Below are 26,386 nucleotides of genomic sequence, written 5' to 3'. Positions count from 1 at the left end.
CTTGTGAAATACATTTCTTAACTCATTTTGTTTCCTTCCCTTGTTTGTTTGCTTCTGTTTAAGCCACGTGCAAACTCATGCTTCGACTTTGAGCAAAATAGTATCAAAAGTGTTAATTGAGTGCACAAACACATTTGCCATCCATTAAGAATCTTTGCTTATAGGAAAATACAAATGAAGCAATAAAATATATCCACGAGCATTTCAGAACACAATAAGATTTAGTTGTCCTGCTCATATTTAAAAGCATACAAATGGTTACTCTCCTTCATACTTGACAGCCAACTATGTGGAGCTGGGGTTGGATAAATGTGAGGACCTTGAATGCGGGATGAAATATGAAGAAAAAGATGTTGAAAAGTTTCTTCTTGCTCTGCTTGATTTTCTATTATTTCTATTGTTCCATTTATTTTTCTTTCTGTCATTTTGTTTATGAATAGAAATGTATCTTCATTCATAAATTATTTATGGAGTTAGCTTTTCTTCCTTTATTTTTTCTTGATTTTGCTTTCAGAAAGAATGTAAAGCAGTTTTCAATCAGGTAAAGAACAATAGTACTAAGCTGCCTTACAACATCATGGCTAGAGTAGCCAGAAGGGGAATACTATCTATCACTTTTTTCACGAATTTAGGCAATTTAATCAGATTTTGTCATTCATTTCTTATTTCAAAAGCTATTTCAACAAACAGTACACTATACTACTGCTGAAAGACTGGCAGCTGTAACAGAGTCATAGGTAAGATTTTTGTTTAGACATCTGTAGGTATCTGTTTGAAGTTACAAAACATTTTGATGTTATGAAGTTAGAAAATTGCTACAAATTATGTATGAGTAACTCAGCCTTCCCCATACCTTGCTAATCCTACCAGTGTGGATTGCAGCATGATTCAGCTGACCACATGGTAGATGTTGGGGAGAGGTGTTTGAGAGTAGAAAGAACATCTTGGTGCTGGCAAGTCAGAATTTACAGGAGGTCACGTAATGTGTTTAGCATGTCAGACACTTAAACACTGAGCAGACATTTGGTCCCAGCAGAACAGTGAAGAGAGTAAAAAAAAAAGATAAAACTCATGGATTAAGATAAAGCCAATTTTACAGAAAAGAATGGGAAAGTAGTAATAATGATAAAAGAATATACAAGACTAGTGATGCTTAAAGCAATCTCATCACCTGCCAAGCAATTTCCTTCCAGTTCCTGAGCAGCAGTTGCCAACTCCCAGACAAGTTGCCCCATCCCCTGTTCAGCATGATGTCAAATGGCATGGAGTATTCCTTTGGCTAGTTGGGGTCAGCTCTTCCAGCTGTGTTCCTTTTCAGCTTCTTGTGCACTCTCAGCCTCCCTGCTGGCTGAGCAGCATGAGAAGCTGAAAAGTCCTTGACTCATGGTGAGCACTGCTAAACCAACTAAAACATCAGTGTGCTATTCTCATCCTAAATCCAAAACATGGCACTATAATAGCAATACTATAATAGGATACTATAATAGCAAATAGAAAGAAAATTCACTCTATCCTAGCAAGACCCAGGGCACCATGCCATTCTAGCATAGAAACTGGAAGACAGGAAGGAAGAAACAGCATAACAAACCTGTTACTTCCTGTCCTAGATGTCTGCTTTAGAATTAATTAAAACACAGCATTCCACTGACTACAATGAATAGATTTGCACTTATTCTAATAGTTTGTGTGCCTATTGCAACTACAGACGCACTGATGTAGGTTTTTAATCTCAGTTTGCATTTATTAATCACTTACTGAAATGGTTTTTTTTAATACCAAAACATTCAAAGGCTTAAGAGTCCCTAGGAGAAAGAAAGGTACTGCATCACTTGAGTCACATTGGTAGGAGTCTGCTACTTTGACAAGGGCTGTATCTTCTGCCTAGGCCAGGTTGCTGCTTCTATTGATAATATATTTTTGACAGATGACAGATATTTACTTTTTTTTTTTTTCAAGACAGATTCTTAGTTATCAGAATTGTGAATGTGAGACTTTTAAGACCTTGAACTTCTTTTGTCAAAACAGCACAGATGGGTACCTGATTTTGCAATGGATGGGTGAGAAAGGAATCCTCTCTTCATAGACTGAAACTGCCAGAGCTTCTCAGAAGTCTTTTTTGGTGGTGTTTTTTTTTTTTTTTTTTTTTTTTTTTTTTTTTTTTTTTTTGTTTTTGTTTTGTTTTTGTTTTGTTTTTTTTACCTCCAGTCATAAGAAGAGTTTAAATTGCATATATCATCATATAAGTAAATGTTTATAGTGGATTTTCATAGTCCCGGGTCTTTCAGCTCCACTTCATCTCATAGTGAGATATATTTTCTAAACAGATTATTTTTCACCTTTGCACGTTTGAGATGTCTTTTATTCACAATTATACACCCACACAATTACAGTGCACAGAATGGCATTGACTTTGTTGTAGTCCCATTGTAGAGGAGAAAAAATATTGCATTTTGTTGATCATCTCCAAATTTAAAGAACTTACTTTTAGAATTCCCTCAAGGACAGGTTTTAATAACATCACAATTGGCAGTTACTTTTGATACTCTGTAGGGATCCATGGAGATCTAATTTTAATTTTTTTTTTTTTAACTTCAAGTAAGATCATATTTCATTTTAAAAAGTCAATAGAACTAAGGTTAAATATTAAGACATGGTCAGTGTTAATGTGTAATTTGATAGATTGTAATTTACTTCTGGAAAAGGCGTTAAATGATGCAGTAAAGACTTATCCTTTCCATTTTTAGTTATTTAATGGACAGGTCTTCTTAATTTCATATTTACCATAAAGAAAAAACTCTGATATTTTAGGTGCATTCAAAAAATTTAGTATCTTTCTGTTTTATTTACTATTCTTCATAATCCTCTTTTTGTTTAAAAAAGAGTAAAGATAATACTTTATGCACTAGCGACTGTAAGTAATTCCAACTCCTCTGCAAAAGACAGGAAAAAAGTAATGAATTGCTCTTTATTTCAATTTAGGTAATGCTTAGAAAGAATTTTCTTTTCTTGGGTCATTTTGGTTGAAAGCTCAGGAGTTTATAAATTGAAACGAAATATAAGATTTCAAACAAATAGTAAAAACTAGGAAAATGATATATTGAAACTATAAAATCCATAGGTAATACCAAGATTCCTGGTTTCTGGAGGGGAAAAGAATTATTTAAACCTCAGCGGGTTTTAGTGATCCTATTTATATATATATACCCTCTATATACACATAGACACACACACACACATATATATGTATATATACATATATATACCTTTATCAATATATGATAAAATATTTTAAATACATAAAATGTATATAATATTTATATTTATATTTTTACCTATATTACTGCATATCTGTATATATATGCCTATATATATGTATATACATATTTAATACATCCAGTAAAATAATTCATCTAAAGAAATCCACTAAAATTCAAGGAAAATTAACTAGAAAAATAAATTTTCTATGGCAGTTGAAAACTTCTACTAATAGTACATAAACTATAGAGTGTATAAAACCTTCAGAATACTTCATTTTGATTAGGTCAAAACATTACTACATTAACCTATACATCTGTATGGTTCATAGCCACCAAACAGCATAATTTATTGCACTGATGATCTGCTCATGTCAGGCTGATAAAAACTGAAACAAAAACCTAGACTAAAACACTTGTTTACATTCAGAATATTTAGTGGTGAGATTAAATGTTGGAACATTTTGTTTCCACTTGGGAAAATTTTGACATCCAAATGTTCTCATAATATGCTTGGGCTTTTTTATTAAATTATTTATAATTTTCAGCTGTGAAAATTATGTATTAATAATTATTATTAATAATTGAGTGAAATAGGCCATTCAAGTTAGTTTATTAATAGTTTTGACTATTATAAAGTTTACTGTACATTAAAGAAAACAAAGCTAATATGGTCTAATTTTTGAATGTATATTTTAAATGCTAAAATTAATAGTGCCATTGACATCAAATGCATTGGATTTATTTCTGCTGGAAGATTTACTTCCATTTAATTTTCTTCTTCTTCCCTCACTCAGTATTTTCAATTTTTTTTATTTCTAACAACATTTTGGAGGGGTGATTTTCTACCATTAGGGGACACACACATAAGAGAAGAAAATTTTGATAAGAAAACAACAGGCAGACGAAGAGAAATAGATAATGAACTAACTGAATACAGGGGTTTTTGTTTACCCTTACACTCAAATCTTCTCATGTAGTTTCTAATTAAATGACAAACTTTTATGCAGAAATATCTTTCATTTCTGTCTCTCTTTCTTCTCTGTAGCCTAAACTGGGTATGATTGTTATTTAATTACTGAGATGGTTTGCATTTGTGACAGAAAGCATATCCTCATGTCCTTGAGGTTATAAAGATGAAGTAATTACGTAGTTTTAATTTTACTTTTAAATTAATGAACTGGCTAGGTTTATGTTGAGACATAAAATATGTGAAATATAGCTGTTGTGTTCTTTAAATATTTCTCCCTGGTCTATTATTGTAAAAATTAATCACGCCATATGCATAAAGACTGAATAAAATACTGGAAAACCTCCTGCCTAAAGATGGGAAAGTTATTATATTTCCAATGGAAAAACTAAATCAAAAATTCTACTTTGGAATATGAATATGGAAGTGACCCATGAAAGATGTTATGCCAGAAGTTATTTCTTAGTGTTAAATGAGATGCCACAGTTTTTACTCATTCCCACTATAGAGAAGGTTGAGGACATTTGTTATTACTCTTCAGAATTAGATCTAAGATTGTCAAATTTGAGAAGTGAAAGTACCTTTTGCAAAGTATCCCCCAGTAAATAAGGAGTCAAGTCTATTTAATGAAAACCTAATTTTTTAATGAATGCTATTTCAAGTAAGAAATGAAACTTCCTGAACTACCTTTTTAATTCCCAGTTACACTTTCTCCACTTCAGTTCCAGTCAATGGATTTCTTTATACTTTAAAGCATTGGCTGCGTTATTTGTGTGCTGTATCAGTAACAGTATGAGTAAGCTGAGAGATTTTTTTTCCCATTCACAAGCACCAGGAAATTATTAAACATACGTCTCTGTTCAGCAAATGTTTTCACTTAAATGCAACTGAGGCAATAAACCTTGCCTACTAGTGAATATTATTCTATGGAATTTGTTAATGTGCAAAATCACTAACCAAAGTGATTCTCAGTTATGGAATTTCTTAGATTTTCATCATGTGAAATTTCAGTACCATTCATATTTACAAGAAAATAGTAAATGTCCCCTGAGAACCATGGTGGTCAACCCTTCCAAGTCTATCAAAAAATGTCAGAACAAGCAGGATAGCAGTGTGAATAGTAAAGTGTTTCTAGCATTGATGTTTGATGTATTGTGAGTTTCTTTCTAATGTACTTATGTTACTTTTAACATACTTTTTTTAATAGATGCCAAGATGTATGTTATTTTTGGTCTGGATCCTGGATCAATATGAATATTGTTAATATCTTTTCAGAAAATGAAATTTTCTGAATATATACAAGAAAGACAGAGAGCCAAGTAAAGTGGCTAGAGTGGAGAGTGAGGGATTGTGAAAGAAAGATTTAGGTGATGAGATGGGTAGTAATAAGGAGATTGAACCTGAAGGGATTCTGTTCAATAGTTAGGAATTCTTGTATGATACATACCCTTGTTGGAATCTAGTCTGTGCTAGTTAAACAGTCAGCCAGGACAAATCTCTTTTCCAGGCTGAACAAGCTGAATTCTCTCAGCTTTTCTTCATTGGAGAGGTTTTCCATCTATCTAATCATCTTCACAGCCTTCCTCTGCACCTTCTGTAACAGGTCTGTGATCTTCCTGTGCTGAGGCCCCCAGATCTGGATGCAGCACTTCAGATGGGATCTCACAAGGTCAGAGTAGAGAGGCAAAATCCCTTCCCTAGCCCTTCTGCCCATGCTGCTTTTGATGTATCCCTGGATACAATTGGCCTTCAGGGATGCAAGTGCACATTGCTGGGTCGTGTCCAGCCTCTCTTCCACCATCACCCCAGGTCCTTGGCAGGGCTGCTCTCAATCCATTCATCTTCCAGGCTGTATTGATCCCAAGGGTTGCCCTGAGCCAGGTACAGCACCTTGTTCAGTTTAATGAGGTTCTCATAAGCCATTTCTCAGGCTTGTCCAGGTCTCTATGAACAGCATCCCATCCCTCTGACATGTCAGCCACAGCACTTGGCTTCTTGTAGTCTTCAAACTGGCTGAGGGTGCACTCAATGCCTCAGTTAATATAATTGATGAAGACACTAAATAATACTGATCCCAATATGAACCCCCAAGGGAAAACACTTTTCCATCATATCTCTCAGAACACTAAACTGTCCAGAACATTACCCTCTGGACACAACTGTCCAAACAATTCATCATCATTCACCTACAGAATCCACTTATTTTCACTTTAGACAGAAGATGTGGTGGGGGACCACGTCTAAGGCTTTGCAGGAGTCCAGACAAATGACATATATGGTCCTTTGCTAATTGATGTAGTTGGTCTATCATAGAAGGCTGCTAGGTTGATTAGAGAGAACTTGCCCTTGGTGAAGCTGCATTACTGTTCTGAATCACCTCCCTGTCCTCTATGTGCCTCAGAACAACTTCTAGGAGTATTCTGTTCCATAGTTTTCCCAGGCACAGAGGTGATGCTGACAAATTGATTGTTCCCAGGATGCTCCTTTCTACCCTTTTTAAACCCAGGTTAAATGTTTTCCCTTTTCCAGTCACCTGGGACTTTGCCTGGCTGCCATGACTTTTCAAGTACCATGGACAGTGGTTTGGCAACTATATCAGCAAATTCCCTCAGGACTATGGGGCGCAGCTCATCACAGACTTATATATGTTCAGGTGGTCATGAATCTGAATTTCTCTGACAGTGTAAAGGACTTTGGTCTTCCAGTACCTGTCTAGAAGCCCATCCACTTGGGAGGTGGGGGAAGAGGATTTGCCAGTGAAGACTGAGGCAAAAAGTTTGGAAATAAAATTATGACATCTGTTGATCATTACTATTGTCAGTAATGCCATCAAGCTCTTATGCTCTACTTCAGTCAGTATACTAAGAGCACTCTGTACTTAGTGTATGATATGTCATTCCATACTTAATGTATGGTATGTCATACCATACTTAGGTCCATACTTAGAATGCTTAAAAAACACACCTTAGTGCTTTTTGACTGAAATACTAGGGAAAGAGTAGAGGACAGAACAGAAAACATGCTGCTGTATAGATCAACATTCACCTTGACTCCAGTTGTTGCTCTGGCCTCTCTGTATTTCCAAAGAATATAGCAAAAGTGAATCAAATTCAGAGAAAGTGAAGATATCAAACATATGAGTAAGTTTCTGATGGAAAAGTGATGCATCTATGTAGGACCCTGCAGCTTGGAAAATGAATATATCTGTGGGAAGAGGGGAGATACACAGACAATAAAGTTATGAATCATGGGGATATTTGAAATATTTATTAGATCTCTTTTGGATGTCAGAATTGAGGCACATGTTTCACAGTGACTTACACAAATTACCAGAAAGTTACGAGTGGAATAGGGCACTAGGTTTTTTGAGCCCTAATCCAGGGCAGCTGGATAGGCAACATGTACCATTCCATTTTTCACAACAGAATTGCTTAGGTAATGCTGGATTAGTTTATAGTACTGCCTTGGTACGCTATGAAAATCATCCTTGACTTGAAAGACATATATTCAAATTAAATCAGGCTGACTCAAATTCAAAAGGGAAGAGGTCTATTGACTTTGTGAAAGTAAAACAAGCTGCTGCTTTTTCTATTTTTTTTCACCTGAGGCTACTTTTCCTTCTCTTCTCAGTTAATAGTAAACTTGGGATTAAAAGCCATACCTTTTAATTTCTAATATATATGTCTAGTGTATTAGTGTAACAGGCAGATATTCTACACAGCTTTTTAATTGAAGATGTAAGAAGAAAGGATTCTTCATTTGTATATACCATTTTGTTGCATAGTTTGGCTTTTCATGAAAGATATATAAGGCTTACATGTTTAAATAATATTTTTCCCTAGAAAGTTCTCAAACCCATAATTTAAACAAATTAGTGATAAAAATATAGTTTTGAAAGAAATTTCAGTTGTATTCAATTAATATTCTGTTTGTTGATGCCATTTGAGAACACTCTTTTTGACACTTAGAGCAAACAATCAGTACTAGTTAATCCAAGAATCATTCAAATTCCCAATGACTCTAGGGGGAAATTATGAATATTAACCAACCTTAAAGAAATTGAAAAAGTCATAGAATGGATATCATGGAATCATGGGATCACAGAATGGTTTAGGTTTGGAGGGACCTTAAAGCTCATCTTGTTCCAAACCCCTGACTTGGGTAGGGACACCTTTCACTTGACCAGGTTGCACCGAGCCCCATCCAGCTTGGCCTTGTAATGTTGAAAGGGACCACGATGGAGTCATCTGGCCCAATTCCCTGCCCAAGCAGGATCCTCCTAGAGCACATAGCAGAGGATTGTGTCCAGATGGTTCTTGAATAGGGTGAAAACTAATATTTAAGTATCCCATGGTCTTTGTACAGAGGCAAAATGTCTCTTTTAGTACTCAACTTATAGTCTTTCTAGAATTAATGTGATTTTTTTGTTGTTGTTGCTTATTTGTTTTGGGGTTTTTCTATTTATTATTTTCCGGGGGAACAAAGTTACTGTTGAAAACTCTCATCCACTGCTATCCACCAACTTTTTCTTCCATGTGAAAGAAGTTGCTTTGGAACTGTGTGGAATCTTTCAGAAACTCTTGTCTCTGTAGTAATGGTTATACCATTTAATTTAGGTAAAGTAAATATCAAGCAATGACTGTAAAACTGCTGACAGTTCTGAAAGTGCCCTTTCAACTTCAACCATTCTGCTGCTGAAGTCTGAAATGTTCAGATATGGTGAGCAACCAGCTGTCTCAAAATTTGACATTTTTATGTTTAATCAGTCAAGAAGTGTAAGAAGTATCCAAAACCTGCTACCATTTCTGAAAAATCATAGAATCACATAATTGTTCGGGTTGGAAGGGACCTCTGGAGATCATCCAGTCCAACCCTTCTGCTAAAGCACAGTCACTTAGAGCAGGTTACACACGTCCAGGTGGGTTTTGTATGTCTCCAGAGAGGGAGACTCCACAACCTCCTTGGGCAGCCTGTCCCAGTGCTCTTCCACTCTCAACGTAAAGTTCTTCCTCATGTTGATGTGAAACTTTTTGAGTTTAATTTATGGCCATTGGCCCTTGTGCTGTCACTAGGCGCCACCAAAAAGAGTCTGGCACCATCTTCTTGGCATCCACCTTTGAGGTGTTTATATGTATTGATGAGATTCCCTCACAGTCTCCTCTAAACTAAACAGTTGCAGCTCCTGCAGTGTCTCCTTATAAGATAAATGCTCCAGACCACTCATCATCTTTTTTTGCCCTCCACTGCACCCTCTTCAGTAGCTCCTTGTCTTTCTTGTTCTGAGGAGCCCAGAACTGGATGCAACACTTCAGCTGTAGCTGAACTAGGGACAAGTAGAGGGGTAGGATCACCTCTCTCGATCTGCTGATCACACTCTTCCTGTTGAATGGTAGTACAGCCTTCAGGTGTAGCCTATCATCAGCAAAATTGTTGAGGGTACATTCAATCCCTTCATCCAGTTCATTGAAAAGTTGAGTAAGATTGGACCCAGTATTGACTCCTGGGAATCATCACTGAGTACAGGCCTCCAACTGGGTTCTTCTCTGATCACAACCCTCTGAGCTCTGCCATTCAGTCTGTTCTTAATCCATCTCACTGCCCATTCATCTAACATGCATTTCCTGAGTTTACCTGCTAAGGTGTTATGTAAGATACGGTCAAATTACCATGTTTTTAGATGTGCCAATATATTTTTTCCTGTAAAAGTTTTCTTTGTGAGCATTTCTCTGTGCAACATAAAAGTGAGGAAAGATACTTGCAGTAACCGATTTTTTATGGATATTAGAAACAATTTTGGCTGTTGAACAAGAACAGTATCATTTTTATCATTGTATTGCGGTACAAAATTGCCCAAAATGCTCACTATGGCATTGCATATGTAATTCTTCTTAAAATGATTTTGAAATTTTAGTGTGTAAGCATTTACCTTAGGACATCTTGAAATTGTTGTCTAATGGATTGCTGGAGTCCTCTCATAGGGATGATTTTCCTCAGGCAAAGTTCTTGTTTTGCACTGGATGCCACTTTATAGCTTAAAAGTTCACTTACTGCCCACTTGATGATGACAGCACACAATGTTCTGCAGGAATAGCTTTATCTCTGTAAACTCTAAGTGAATTTTGAATCAGTTTTTATACTGAAGAAACCTTTTTTCTTGCCAGAGAATTGTTTTCATCTCACTTAGGACCTGACCTTTCTTTAAAAGTATTATTTTTTAGTTTGCCCTGACCTTTTAGATAAAAGCAAAACATTAAAGATGGTACTGTTTCATTTATAAACCATTCAACTTTTCTTTCCTTTATAATTAAGATTTATTCTGCTTAGAGTTTGAGTTTATTTATTCTGAGTGATAAATAAGGGAAAAATAACACTTGTTAAATTTATTGTATTGCTTTGTTCACAGGCATTGTATTTTTCACAGTGAATAAGAGACAAGCACGGGCCAACAGCTCCCTGAAGGCTGGAGAGCTCAGGGATCAGGGTTGAGGCTGGCAGTGCAGGGCTTTTCAGACAGTGTCCCTGTCCCCAACCAGAGAGTAGAGCAGGGCACACTGGGGGCTGACCAAACCTTTGGCATTGGACATCTCCATAAAAAAGAGGACAGGTCAAGTCCAGGCAGGGACATTAGCCCCATGGCTAGGTAGAGCAGGAATAGGGGAAGAGGGGGACAGGAACTTCTTTGGCAACACTGGGGCAGGGACTCATGGCTTCAGCCTTGGGACCCTGGACCCATAGGCATAGATGGGGAGATGCCCTGGGAAGGCTGGCCACTCAATCTCTAGAGTCCTGAATGTCATTGGAGAGTACCTCAGTGGTGTAGGGTACATGAAAAAATAGTGGATGTTTGGTATACAAAACTTCAGACCAAAAGTTAGTTGGGTTGTAATCCACTAATATAGTACAGTACAGTTGGGTTGTACTCCACTAATATAGTACAGTAATATGTTAGCCAGAGAATCCTGTTATAGCCAAAGGGAACACAACTTATTGTTATCCTAATTGATATTTTAATGATTTGATAGTCTGAATTATCAAATATAGCATTTTGTTTGGTGTTTTGACTGAATTTTCAGATTTCCAAATGTAATCGGTTTGGTAACATTAAGATGCGTAAATTTACCGTATTTTCAGTATCTACTTAAAAAATGTAAAGTGATCTTCATTTCACTGTGAGAGGCATATGGAAGATCATCAAGACATGCATTTGTGTATACTGAAGATGGCATATCTCCTGCATCACTGAAAATTTCTGGTTGATGCTTAATTGTCAGTTCCAGACTGTTTTGGTATATGTCTTACTGTAGCAGTTGGTTAAATTTACAACTTTACATTAAAAATAGGGAAAAATAGAAGAGAGATAACAATAAGGAGGTTGAAAAACAAGCGGAAAAAGGCAAACTTTAAAATAATTCTAAGAGGATGTAGCAATGCAAAAAAGGTGAATTCTGGTACCAAAAGGAAATAAAAATGAAATTCTGAGTGAAGTCACAAATGTGAACAACATGAAAACAAAAGGAATCAAAGGACTTTTTTAAACTTCTGGCTACATAGCTCTTGGAGCTTTTGCTATTTGATTAAGGCCAGGGATCACTGCCTGTTTGAACTAAAGTCTAAAAATTTGTTTTGAACCCTGTCTTTTTCAGTCATGTATTTCTTTACAACCACAGTTTTATCGTATTTCTTAAAAGACACAGTTTTATTTCTTTTCTAAATAGCTGGGAGCTGAAAATAGATTTTCTCAGAAGAAGATTTTATGGCAGTCATTAATACTTTTTTAATGTTCTAAAATCTATGTTTATGTAACTGTTTCCTTTATTTTCTATTACAATTTGATCCTAAGAACAGGTAAAGATACTAGAAATTTATGAAGAATAAAAGAAGTGACTTTTTATAATAATATGTCTGGAATGACATATGTTGAAAGAGTCAAATAAGCTGCAATATCTACACAAATTTGAAAATTCCTTTAACAGATCCAGAATATATTCTTCTAATTAGGTTTCTAAATTTACTGGAAATTTTTTGCAAGCATAAGGTACTTAATGACAGAGAACATCAAAGAGAACAGTTAATTAAGATAGGGGAAAAAAGCATCTTCTTAACAGGATACATGGGTCACTCCAAAATTAGTTAAGTATAGGAAGGTTTTAAGTAAGGAAGCTAAAAAAGTCTTGACCAAAAGTCCTTGAACATCTGAAAGAAGAATGAAGATGGAATATAGTTGTTAATATTTTTAAAATTTCTATTTATAATTGTAACTTACTCTTTTTTTCTTTAATGAGGTATGGGTTTGTTTGTTTGTTTGTTTGTTTTTGCCTAAGACTGTTTACACTTCCTTCTCAATTACCCATTGCAAAATGATAGGCTTGCCTCTTCCTAATAAGATACACAGGGAAAGTCCTAGGCCGGCTTCATGTCAGTTACCTCATTAACACCTTCCTGTTGTCTAGGTCCCATTTAGGGCCATCTGTGTTAAGGACCTTTGGCCTTATTTGGGAAGTCTGTGCTGGATCATATGTGTCACTAGAACTAATAAAGTCCTGTCTCTTTATTCATCCTGAATAAATAAGATAGTGACTATTCTGATTTGCTTTCACATTTTGAACTCAACATGGGTTTAGGAATCTATCAGCAAAATGAATTCTAATGATTAGAATAGCTGTTGGACAGTTGCCTTAGATCCCATTTGGTCTTATGAACAATTTGCATGTATTTAACTGTTGTTCGACCACTGAAGTTAAAAGGATTAAATTTAGAAAATAGTCATAAATGGGCCAGATTTTCTACCTAGAGTCCAGTAACAAGTGGAGCACTACAAGTGTCTGTTCTGGTGCAAGTTCTTTTCAACATGTTTATCAAGGAGCCTCAATCAAAGACAGAGAACAGTCTCACTTGATTTGCAGATGACACCAAAATGTCATTATAGTCAAGGACTAATAGTCAGTACAGCCAAGAACAGGGTTGCCCTAGGGATGCAGACAAGCTGGAGGAATGAGCCAACAGGAATCCTATGGAACTCAACAAAGATCAGTGTCAAGTCCTGTAGCTGGGTAAAAAGAATCCCTGGCAACAGGAGTGTCTGATTAGCAAACAGCTCTGCTGAATAGACCCTGTGTGTTGTGGCAGACAGCAAGCTGAGCATGATAGCAGTGTGCCCTGGGAAGAAAGAAGGACAACAGCATCCTGAGTTATATTAATAAGAATGTGGTCAGTAGATTAAAAGGGAAAGGTTTTTTGTCCTTTTCTCAACACTTCTGTGACCATAGCTGGAATAGTACCTCAAGATTTGGGCTTCATGACAGGAAAGATGAATTTTTCACTGAACAAGTTCCGTGGAGCGTCACCAAGATGGTTGGGGGCTGGAGAACTTATCCTGTCAGGGAAGGCCGAGCAACCTGAGCTTTTCCAACCTGGAGAAGAGGGGACAACTTACAGGAAAGCTTTCCAAAGTCAGAGTCCTCTAAAAGGAAAAAAAAAAAGATAATTTTCAACAAGCGTTTTCACTCTGTTAGATACCATTTTCTGCTTTATTTTTGTTTCTGGAGAATGCTTCTCAGAGTGGGCAAAGGTATTTATTATCTCCCTGGATTATTCCCTCAGGAATTACTCATTAAAAGTTAATCTAGCTCATTAGATTAATTGTTAATTGACCTTCCACTCTGAGTTTATCTGGGGTAAATTTCCTTTGGTATCATGTTTACAACAGGAATCCTGTGTATATTTGTAGCATATTGCATATGCAAAGTGTGTGCATCTAGCACAGATTCATAATCTATTTTTGGAGCTTTGTTTCAGGCAAATGTCAAAGGCTCTTGCCTCTTTTCTTTACTAAAAATGATCCTGGAATCAAGAACAACTTCCACTCCTATATAAATAGAAAGGCTTATGGGTCTCCCATATGTTTGCATTATCCTGAGTTTTAACAGTTGCAACACATTTGAGTGGTGTCTTGTTAAGACTAGTTTTCTGAAATGAATTTCTCTGTAGATCATCAGCTTGATCTTTTTTCACTTCTACACAGCTACAAGTTTTTAAGTGCAAATATTGCTTCAAATCTTTCCTTGTGTAAGCAGGCTAATTTGACACAGAAAGGTCCTCAGTTTTACTGACTTTCATCTGTTCTTCTTGCACAGAGACTCACTTAGAGAAATGCTGGTCCAGTCTAGTAAAACAGTCTGAGACTGTTTTAGTGTGGGTTGGTCAGGTTCTCTTTCTTTGTGAACCCATGCCCTAAGCAGCAATTATACTTTCTTAACCCCATGTCCTTACTGTTGCCTCATATGATTCATCCTGGCAGTTCCTCAAGGTTCACATCTTCTCAGTGGCTGATTGTGAATTTAAAGTGATGCTCTGACTCTGAGTTGACTTAAGTTGACTGCAAAATTTTTTGGTTTAAGCTTTTCTCAAAAAGCAGAAATCAGTCTTCTTTTCTTCCTTTTTGTGCCATTTATCATGAAAAGTTTTTCTTTCCTTTTTTTTCCTTTTTTTTTTTTAAACTAGAGTATTAAAGTAAAATAATATAGGAGTATTTCTTTATCACATGGAAAAATATATTTTTTAAAATTATCTATTTGACTAATTGAAATGTCAGATGTGGTTGCAGAAGACTGAAGTGGAGTGTATGTTAAAATGCCCATGCAACAAAGGTGTTTCAATTGGTCTAAGACTGTTTTCATACGATAAAGACACCAAAATTCATAGTTTTGCAGATAAAAAATAATATTTATAGAAAAATTGATGGATCTATTCTGTGAAGTAGCCGATACAAGATTGTTTATACATAACGTTAATTTTCTTTCAAAATCCTCCATGTCAATCAAGCCATATTGTTTAACTTTACTGATTTTCTGCATGAGTTCTTCAGTGTAAATGGATGTGAAAGACTAAAAACTTAGATGCTCTGTTTGAAAATTGCCTCTGTATCAAAGCAGTGCTTTTCAGTGTATAAGCCTTGTAGCTTTAAGTAAGTTTAATTTTTCTTTCTTTTTTTCTTTTGAGATGAAGTTTCTTTTAAGTTGTTCTCATTTAAAGTGCTGTGCCTATTTAAATAAAATGGATAGACCATGCCATTTGATGGAGATTTTGAATATAATTTTGCTTTGACCTTGATATTGGAAGCAGGTGAATGCCTGTTCTTATACATTTGCATGCATGTTAAAGATATGTTCACATAGATTTTATTTTAATAGCAGTGGTTATGTAACATACATTAAGTTTTCTTTGTTTTAAACAACATCTTTCTGTTTCAAAATATCTCTTGGCCATGCATTTGTATTTTCTGTGTTTAAACTTGATACCAATCTATCAAAATTGTATACTGAATTGGAAGTAGTCTAGACTTTTGATATATGAATATTGTGACAATTTTCTTCTTTTATTATGAAATAAAGAATAAACATGTTGAGATCTATTTTAGTTACTTATGCCATTGCCATCATAGGACAGCAAGTAGTCTTTGGTTTGGTCTCTGACACATAAGCCTGGACTCTTACATGGTGCTTCTAAGGTGTTTTAGTTTTGCAGGGAAAACCACCACTACGATTTAGAAATGATGTACTGCACAACAGATGTTAAGACATTAAATGTCAGATAGCAAAAAATACCTACATTAGCTTTATTTGTTGTCTTTATAAGGCTAACATATACTCTTATCTTAGTATTTTAATAGTATGATAAACAATTTTAGCATAAAATTTCTGCAGTAAACAAAAGAGACTCTATTAGCAAGACTGAGTATTTTTGATATGAGGATCTCTTCCATTATTTTATACAGAATATTTGAGAATTCTGTCAAGAGATCTGATACACCTTGTGCCTTAAATATACTATATAATGCTTAGTTCCTCTGAGAGTTTTATTTCCATTTTCTAGTGGACAGATTTTTATAAAAGTGTGAAAACTCTGGTTGCTTTCCATACTGACATCACTCACTACATTTAAAAGACAAGTCTCAATGATGAGAACTCAGACCCAAAAAGAGAAATGTGGAATATTATTGTTTGAATGACTTTTTAAGAACCCCTTATCGTTATGATGGAATGAAAAAGCCATGTTTTAAGGAGACTAGCAAAATATAGTACAGTTCATGCTACCTCAGCATTGTTTATGCTATTTTTTTAAATGGTGAATTTTGACATTCATTGCCCAGTCATTTATTTGTTCCAGTCAAGATGGAGTTTCTACTGTGTTAAGATGTTCTAAATGCTCACAGGTGAGAGACTTGTCTTCCAAACCTTTGTGACCAAATATGGGGGATGGGGAAAGATGAAAATGTTAATAAAATATTGAAAAAAATGCTATATATTTTAAATACTAGAGAAATCAAAAGTGCTAACAATGTTTTCGCAAGCAGGGGATGCGCAACTTTTTAGCTTATCAAATATTGTGTGTGAGAGGCTTTTTAGTAAAATAATCTGGTCTATTACAGAAATCAGAGAGCAAAAAGAGAATTCCATATGAAACCTTTTTGCAACCATAAGTATAAATAATGATGCTGACAAGTTTTGTTTAAATGTGTGCCTTTTACTATTCATCTATTCATCTTGGCCTTGTGTCAAGTCTAAATGGGCTTTTAGAGCCCTGTCAAGTTTTGATGAAAAGAATGAACATATCTGGCAGCCTTATTAGCAGCTGGAGTATGGCAGCTTTTTCTGCTACTCAGGTTAGTATATAATGCTGCCATTTCACTCCTTGATAGGATGGTTACCACTTTTTTAAGTGTGGGGGCCCTATTAATGTTATAGTTGGATATTTTGCTCTAGCCATGATGATTTCAGGACTGAATGTGCAGGGGTGGAAATGATGTGTCGTCATTGTGACTAGTAAAAAAGTTTTAAGTTTTGAGAGCATTTAAAACTTAACATGTATTATCACTATTATTACAAAATGTTCACTAGCATTTAACAATGTTCTCGTTGCTTCAATTTTTAAATAAAGCCTATTGACTTTCCTCTTTTTCATGTCAGTTGTCTTTACTATGTTAAACAGAGGGAAATTGAATCTTTTAGATTGATCAAGAAAACTCAATTCAAAAGAAAAAGTTAGCATCCAGTACTACTGTGTGTCCCACAGGTTCTTCTACTTTCATCAAAACTGCCTCCACTGGTGAGTTAGAGGAGCATATTGCAGCCACTACTGGTGCCAATACTGTTGCTAGCACATCTGCTGATGTTGCTGTCTCCAGTGCAGTGACCACCTGTAGACAATCTGCTGAAGAACAACGAGTACAAGCTATGAATATAAGAAAATCAGTTCTGGAGTCAGCCACTTACAAGGAAACACTCTCTCTTCATCAAGCAAAATTACAAAGCACAAGAAGACGACCAAGAAATGCTGAACAGATAGAAAGAACTAAAGAACTTGCAGTTGTTACTCATAGAGGTATTGGATATTATTTTACTTGTGCCCATGTAGTTATGAAAAAATATATTGTATCAATTAAAAATGAAAGTTCAGGTATCCATTTAGGAAATGTAATTAAACCAAATGGGAAAGGGATTAAAATGTCTAAATTTGAGTTCTAGTAGGGCAGTCAGATGGAAAAATGAAATTAGTAATAATATTGCCTTGGTTATTTAAATTGATTTGATTTATAGAAAGACAAAATGTACATGTAAGGAATTTTCTTTTGATGCTTTTCTTTTATAGCTTGCATAATTATATTTTACAATAAAGCCTAGTGTAAGACATCTGATGAAAATTTAGAGAATTGAGATTAGAATATTAATCTATTCTGCATATGTGATTAGATATAATTAACCATAGCATTAAAAATGTACTTTATAAATAGCTGCTGTTCTAAACTTGTAGGTGATGCAGTTGAATTCATCTCCCGTCTGTTTAAATCTTCAGTAAAATTTTGGTTTTTAAGCATCTGTACATATTCATTATATCAAACACAAAATCAAAGATCAAAGCAACATTTAGAACACTAGGAAATTCAACAAATATTAAAGTGTTAAAGCTAAAGATCTTATATATTTCTGTATTGAGATTATCTAATCTGCATGCTAAAATATTAATAATGAACAACATTTGAAGTATAAAACTAGCATTGTTTGCTGTGTTAAAAAGTAAATGTCTATATCTGAAACATGAAGCTGACAAAAAGTAATGCTGGAATGTCTTAATTTAACCATCAGATATTCAGAAAAAAGGTTGCATGTGGTGTGTTTTTAAACATACACGATTTCAGAAAAGGATCAGCTTAATTTTGCAGGCTAATGTCATTGAATACCACTTATTTTACATTTTGAATTTTTATTATGTGCTTCATGTTAATCAATTGTACATGAAAAATTTATAATTACAAATATTTTGATGAGGAGCACCCTTTATAGCCCAAGTCATTTGTAGAGGTCTCATTATACGATTGATACTTTGTAAAGACTGTTTTATTTTGCATCTGTTATCTTACTGGATAGTCACCTAATATAAGTTATTGTAGCTTCATTTACTAACACCTTTTGAAACAGGAAAGCTGCAGTTGCCCAGAATTTTAAAATATATACTTAAATAGAAGAAATGAAAAACAATTACTGTCTTTGTTTTCCATATAAAATAGAAATTATTAAATAGATTTTTATGTTTAATTTGTATTAATATCAGTGAGGATCTGGTTACTGAAGTAATTTGTGGTTATTGAGTGATATAAATTAATCAACAGTTTGGTTTGTACTGTTGTGTGGCTGTGCACTCGCCTCAGAATGTCTTTGGTCAAGTTAAAAGAGATAGGCTTATTTTCAGTTATGAGGGAGCATATGAGGATCTGTATTAATATCTTCTAATTTTAAAATGTAAGAATACACCACGTTGGCAGTTAAATATGGCAATAATTGTGATACACATATAGTTTTTTCCCCATTTCTTCTTTGGAATCATTACACTGCAGTGTCCTCTCCACTGTTTTCTCAGTGGTCCTTTCTTCTCTGACCTATTCTCTAATACGAAGTATAAGTGCAGCATGTCCTTCTAAAGTACTTTATTAAAATAAAGTGCTAAATATTAGATTATATTAAAAAAAAGGAGAATAATTTAGACACCAAGACACTGCTAAAATCATGTTTTGGTGCTAATTTTTCATATATTAAAATGGTACCATAGGTACCAAAACGTATGACAACCCACATACAAGTGAAATCAGACTTTTCTATATCTTAGTAGAGAAGAAAGGCCACATCTAGTTCTGTGAGGATTTTATTCCCTCATGCAACATTGAAAGTCTTGAACATGGAATTCCTGGAACAGTATATATGTGCATGCTATTAAAGGGATATTCCTACACTGAGTAAAAATTTTCCACTTTTACTCAGCAAACCAATATCTGATAACAGCCATTAAAACATATTAAATGACCTTCAATAAACAACCCATAATTTTCTTCAGTGAAATATTGTCCACTAAAAAGACACAGACATATTCAGAAGGAATTTTTGTGAATGTGAGATAGTTGTTAATTGACTTGAGGGAATTTTTATCATGGGGGTTGTTCCAAAGGTATTTCTATAGAGTTCCCTGCAGGTTATTATTGAAGTATTTTATCCTTTCCTTGACAACATATTATGCATAGAAGTTTAAGAACTCTGCATAATAAATAACTATGGAATTATATAGCACCTACTTAAGAATTTAATTTTAATTTCTTTTTAAATTATTTCTCTATTTAATAGCTATTGAAAATTAATTTTTACTTTGAAAATGCATTTTTTTTTCTGGGCTCTAGATTGTAATTTAAGAATTACACTCCCAAATTATGCAAATTAATTCATAATTGATAAGGCAAAATTTAATCTACTAAATATAATTACTAAAACATTATATGTATGTGTGAATATATAAAATTGTAAAAATTTATTGTACATATAGACTTAACTGTTGGCTTTTTTGAGAATATTGCTAGTAAACTGCATCCAAATTGTGCAGTTTTATAATACATTGGTATAGATGCAAAATCATAACTGCATGAAAAGAGTAGAATTGTCGGCCTTCCATGGGATTGTTCTATGAATAAGGTGTTTTAAAGTGAGTAGATGATAAAAATGCTATTTCGTTTTGTAAACATTTTTTGAAGTTTATGCATGAATGAGATGTATAGAAAGAACTAGAAATTTATATATACCCAAAATACAACTGTTAGGTGTAAATTACTGTACTATATATACTACCTGGACCTCAACAATAATTTAAATTGTGTCAAAGGCTGACTGATTAATATATTTTCTAAGCTTATTAGCTGGAAAAAAGAACTTTCCTTAAAGGTAGGGAAGTACAAATATTATTTTATAAGGCAGTAGTGAAATCTCTTAAGTAATACTCTACATGATTATGATTTCTTCATCAACAAGAATTCAGACTGAATCAGATAAATAAAGGTACTATAATGGTGTTACCTTTTCCTGATCATCCCATTTTACAAAATAAAATTTAAGACAGGATGAAAGAATAAATTTTGATGTGAATGTCAATGTGTAGAGAACTTAAATAAAGACAGTTAGTATATAATACATAAGTATTTTTATTAGGGAGATGAGCAAGAAGAGTTGTTCTTAGAACAATGAAACCTTGTAGAAGGAGGGAGTAGATGAAGCATGAGAAGCTTACTTTCAAGATACACCTTGACAGGCTAATGAAAAATATATTTAGATAGGATAGCTGGTAGTGAAAACCAGCACCTTTTGGGTCCTTAGTTCTAATGAAACCAAATGGTTAAATTCAGTAAAGTTTATCTCCTCAATTCAGAAAAAAGGCGGGAATAAAAGGAGATCCCTAACCCCTTTCATTCAGTTAAACCTAGGAACCTCAAATGCTGAGATTTTAGTAAAAATTCTTTTTGATACTACAAACACAGCTTCTGGTATGATCTGTATTTTTCAGATGTGAAAATATGAAAAGAATTAAACATGATAGAAACATGATCGATACATGATAGAAACTTGATATTTCCAAGTGGGGTTTTTTTTGTTGTTTTTTTTTCCCTGGTTTAAATATTTAAGAATTGTTGGCTTCATCATGACTCAAGTGACTCGTGATTCAAAATAATAGAGAATAATCTGACATTTTTTGTTTTCTACTACTTTTGTTTCATATGGGGAATTCAATGTTTAGTAATGCTTTAAGTAATGCTTTAACTATTGAATTGTTTTATGGTTTATATCAACTACATACTTTACTTATTAAGGCTTTAGAACTTTTATTTGTGTATATGCATACATCATGAGAGATATTTTAGAACATTTTCTTGTGAGGGCTTATATAGACTTTTACTGTCTAAAGATGTATAAAGAGTCATATGGCCTAATACTAAAAGGCATTTGTACAGCGTGCTTAATGATATGACCTAAATTTTGGTCAGCCCTGAAGTGCTCAGGCAGTTGAGTATTGATTATTGTTGGTCCTTTCCAACTATTCTATTGTTTCTATTCTATTTCTATTCTATTCTAGTCTAGTCTAGTCTCAACGTTCATTTTAATATGGAAATACATGTACATAGTAATTAAATGCCCCTGAGAAACAAATGAGTACCAGGTGCAAACAATGAAAAATACTTCTAGCACAGTTCATAAGTCATAACTTAAATTTAGAAAAAATAAACAATCTGAAAAAGAGATACAGTAGTTAAACGAAAAAATTGCTTAGCAGACTCAGGCTCAAATACAGTCAGGAAGTCTTAATGGATGACTCTAGTCATCACCTAGATGTTCACAAGTGTCTCAGTGCTTTTATTAGGAAAATAATTTTAAGAGAACTCTGGATTCCAAAAAAAATTTATGACTCCAAATTTCTCTTTATAAAAAGTAGAAATGTCTTCTTAACAATATATTCTCAGTTTGAAGAAATACATGTTTTGATAATTTTACTTATCTATTTTTTAACATAATGTTATTAATTCTACTGATATCTCCATTCTCTATCTTTCTCTATGATTTTTATTACTTTTTTGTAAGCCTTTATAATTTGTCTGTCCTTTCCTTTTCTTCTATAAGAGTACTTGCCTCATACTTTTTGATATCTGGCATTATATCGTATCGTAGTAATAGCCGGGAAAAAATGAATCCGGGACAAAAAATCTTACTACTGGGTATTCCCTATAAAACCACCATTTCTTTTTTCACCTGTGTTACAGGAGAATTTATGATTGTAGAAGGCAAGAAGATTTTAAGAGTTTTTACAGAAAATTAAATCATATGCTAATGGAACTTTTGGAAAAAAGTATTTTAAGAGAAAATTATTTATCATGGGTTTTTTAAAAGATCTTGATAAAAGTAATAGATCATTGCTTTGGGATTTTTCGATATAAAACTTCTAAGAATTTGTTAGAAAATATGTGTCACATATCCTATTTTTTTGAGGTTTTACTTAGAAAGAGGAGGAAGAAAGGAAGAGTAAACATGGAGAGATTTTTTTGAAGAGCTGTTGGATATTTTTTGTCTAGTAGGTAATAGTGATTGTATATGTCCTCAGGGGTTTTTTGTTTCTTTATTTTGTTAGTGAAACCCAGGACTACAAAGATGGCAGTCTGAAGAAAGTAAATGTATTTGGCAGTAAGATTCCTAAGAATATTTGTATATAAGATTTGTATATCAGAAGTTTTCTTCTTAGAAAATTTTTGAAGTTTCAAGAAATAAGCATAACACGAATGTGATCTAGCACTCATACATTTAATCGCTGAATCACATTTGTTTAATATTTCATAATACTATTGGAAATACCCATTTAATATGTGCAACAAATCACATAGATATGTTCTGTTTGGTGGATGAACGCTAGAATAGATGGTTTGTTAATGTCAAAATTTTTATTAGATAAGAAGTGATAATAAGGTCCTAAACTTCTGAATGTCTTCTCACATGGAAGGAGGAAAGGAGACAATTTTTCATCCAGCAGTCAAGTCTGGAGTGATTGGAAGGAAGAAAGGGAAAAAGAAAAATCAGTCATACTGATTTTAATCAATGAGTTGTATTAATGTTTTAATTGAATTTTTGCCCTATCAATTTTCTTCTCAGAACTTGTTTTTCCTATTCATTTTCTTTTACAGTTCCTGTAGTTCTTAATTGTTTTTCATTACATTCTCAATGTTTACTTCTACAATTTATTTTTTTCTGATATGTTGTGTCATTACTTTCCCTTGATATTTCAGGTTTTCTTTTTTTGATCACAAATTGTTGGTATAAATCAGACATAGTTTAGTTAAAATATTTTAAAAGTAATGAAATTATAATTTAATATTAAAATGCACATATTAAGTATACTTCCTTCTTTCAAATAATATTTTTTGTCAAATTAGAGACATTGGATATACATATAATATAGGATGTAGTAGGAAAAGTGCAATTTTGATAATTTTAAATTAGTAATACAGTGCAATAATTCAGAGTAGTGATGCGGTACTTTCAGTAATTTGAAATACAAATCTTCTATACAATTTGACTTGACCAGAGTACTTTAGAGTTTAAAGGGGCGGGGCATGTGGGGAAATGGATGGAGGGGCTGTGTAGTAAATAAAAAACTAAGATTATGTAAAAAGTGAAAAATTTATTAGTATGAAAAGTGGGTGTTTCACCACTTTGTAGTCAGTTCATCTTCTGTGTGACTCTTCATATTTAAGAAATTGTTAACTTGTGTAGTTCATGCTGCACTACAAAAACTGATGAAAATTCAGGTTCTTTAATGCTGACTTTCAAAGTGCAGAAAGATTCTAGAAGATAATGCTACATTAATTGTTGTGTTGGGTTACAGTGAAGTTTATTTGGATAATCACTAGTTTTAGAGGGTTTTAGTGGCCATCTCTAAGGTACCTGGATATTTAACACTTGCACTGTTAGAATTTATAAATTCTGGATAATTAATTGTATCACACAAGTGGCAAATATGATGTAAATGCCAAAAAAAAGGTAATTCACCTTTATGTGAGTAGTGAGTAGTAAGTTCAATGCACTTAGGTACAGGATGTACTTCTAGAGGAAATACAATGAATTAGACATATGCCAAAGATGAACAGGAAATATCGTGCATAATGTATTTGGAATATCTGCACAGGTGCAGTCAATGCTAGAAGTCCAGAACATAAAATACTCTTGTTTCTGTCACTAGAAATTGTATTGTTGTGAGTAAAATCTGCCATTATCACATACTGAAGATTTTAAGTAATCAGTGAATCGCTGATTCTGCACAAGTCAAAATCAGTTCTACACAGTATTCCAAACAATTTTTTTCTGCCATTTCAGAAAGCATTTGAAGATTTAATTCCTCTTCATTTCTCAGATAACTTGTTTTCCCGTAGTTTTATACTTCTGCATATGTAATTTAAGTAAGGCTGTATATACAATCTTGAAATAATGGTTTTGATGCTATCATATTGCTCTCCATGTCCATGAGCTGAGTGGTAGTGAATATAAAGTAAGAGTAGTTCTGGCGAAAGGAAGGGCTGTTTCCATTGTTCTGTGTAGTTACTTGAAGTAATGCAACCTGAGTGCCTGCTTTGCATAGAAGAGTAGTGTTTCAGTCCTTGGCATTTTAAGTACTGTTTATATTTGAGTTGAAAATTTACAAAATTTAGAAAGGAGAAGCTGGATGCTTCTCTTACATAAGTGCTGTTGCATAACAAAAACAAAGACATGAATTTGTGAGTTGACAGTGTCTTAAATAAATATCCTTTACATGGCTATCTACCTTGATGCTTCTGTATTGTAGAAGCAAATTTTCCTTGATTTTTTTTTCTCATTTGGCCCTCAGGACACACTTCTTCCATTGAACCTAGAACTGTCTCAACTGAACAGTCTTCATTCAAAATGAGTCTTGTTTCTAATGTTAGAGAGCTTGCTATACTTTGTTATTCAAATTTTACATCTAACTGGGTTTTTTTCTGATATCTATGCTTAAAACTTCTTTACTTGCGGCCCTTTTTTAATGCAGTGCCTATTCTGAAGTAAAAAGTGCTGGAGTTGTTTGACTTAGTCCTCTCTTACAAGTGTTTGTATATAGCATGTCTGGATATATTACATGCATGCAAATATGAACTTGTATAAATATGCATAATTACATGGTCTTTTTATTAAAGAAAAAAGGACAATATTTTAGTCTTTATGTGTTCCTAAAATTTTGCCTGTAAGTGTTAGAATCTTCATTATCCTACATGAGAGATCATTTTGGTCAAAAACAGCAAGAAAATAATTCCGAACATATTTCAATTTAAATTGATTGCTCCTAAAAAGGACTTACATGGGCATGTAGTGATAGGACAAGGGAGGATGGCTTTAAGGTCAAGGAGGGCAGGTTTAGATTAGATATTAAGAAGTTCTTTACCCTGAGAGTGGTGAGGTACTTGAACAGGTACTTGGCACTAGATGATCCTTAGGTCCCTTCCAACCCAAACCATTCTATAATTCTATAATAATAATTCTGTGTTTGTATTAAAGTGACTTGAACTAGGGAAAGAGCATGAGTTGTGTTGAGCAGAAATCCCAAGGTGGATGCGTATTTTCAGGGTTTTGACATAATCTCTGATTCAGTTTCACAGAGTTCTGATGCTACTCTTTGTGCTTCATCCAGTCATGTCATCAAAAATAGATTCAGGTTTTTCAGAGATTTATTCGCATAGGAGATGTGCCCAGAATTCCTTCTCCTCCAAAACTAAACAATGCAAATAAACAAACCTGCTGTCTTTATCTATAAATTTAAAACCAACCAACCAACCAACCAACCTAGAAGCCATTTAAAGTAGTAGTAAAAAAAAAATAAAAAATAGGCCTCTCCTGGCATTATAACACTGGAAAGATGATTATGTCATATAGGGTTTATAAATTTAGATTAATATTAGACTATACTTTTGTCTTATCACTACCTTCCTATTATATTTGTATATCTCCACAGGAGAATCCTACTTCATTGGTGTAATCTATTTTCTTGGCTCTTGGCTCTTCAAATATATGAGAACATACTAATCTGACTGTATTGAAATATTCGTACTCCTGTTACATCTGAACACTTTTTTAAAGAGAAATAGGCATATAAACTCATCTCATGCAAAAATAGGTATCTTAAAACCAGATTAACTGATGTCTTGAAGTGTCTGTTTTGTGCAGATGTCTACATCTACACAGTTTGCAGTTATGAATCCATCCTCCGAGACTTCTGAAAAGTGAAGTCCACTTTTAGTACTTACTGT

The 26,386-nt window shown here is 33.9% G+C and overlaps 1 protein-coding gene across 3 annotated transcripts in view; it reads left to right on the top strand.

Moving 5' to 3' along the window:
• CSMD3 (CUB and Sushi multiple domains 3) overlaps nucleotides 1–26,386 on the top strand; it is a gene marked incomplete at its 5' end in the record, with an annotated part of 578,503 nt that overhangs the window by 217,319 nt on the left and 334,798 nt on the right. Inside the window, one exon of one of the 3 annotated variants that reach the window (XM_083859668.1) lies at nucleotides 17,296–17,604. The exons of the other annotated variants lie outside the window; for them this stretch is intronic. Within the exon in view, the coding sequence (XP_083715794.1) occupies nucleotides 17,296–17,604 (309 nt within the window). The remainder of the gene's footprint in view (nucleotides 1–17,295; nucleotides 17,605–26,386) is intronic. 3 annotated transcript variants of the gene reach the window in all.

Source organism: Zosterops lateralis, assembly GCF_965231275.1.
Source record: "Zosterops lateralis genome assembly, chromosome: 1".
NCBI classification, from domain to species: domain Eukaryota; kingdom Metazoa; phylum Chordata; class Aves; order Passeriformes; family Zosteropidae; genus Zosterops; species Zosterops lateralis.
The sequence above is the reverse complement of the archived record's forward strand: the minus strand, read 5'-3'. Positions and strand labels throughout refer to the sequence as shown.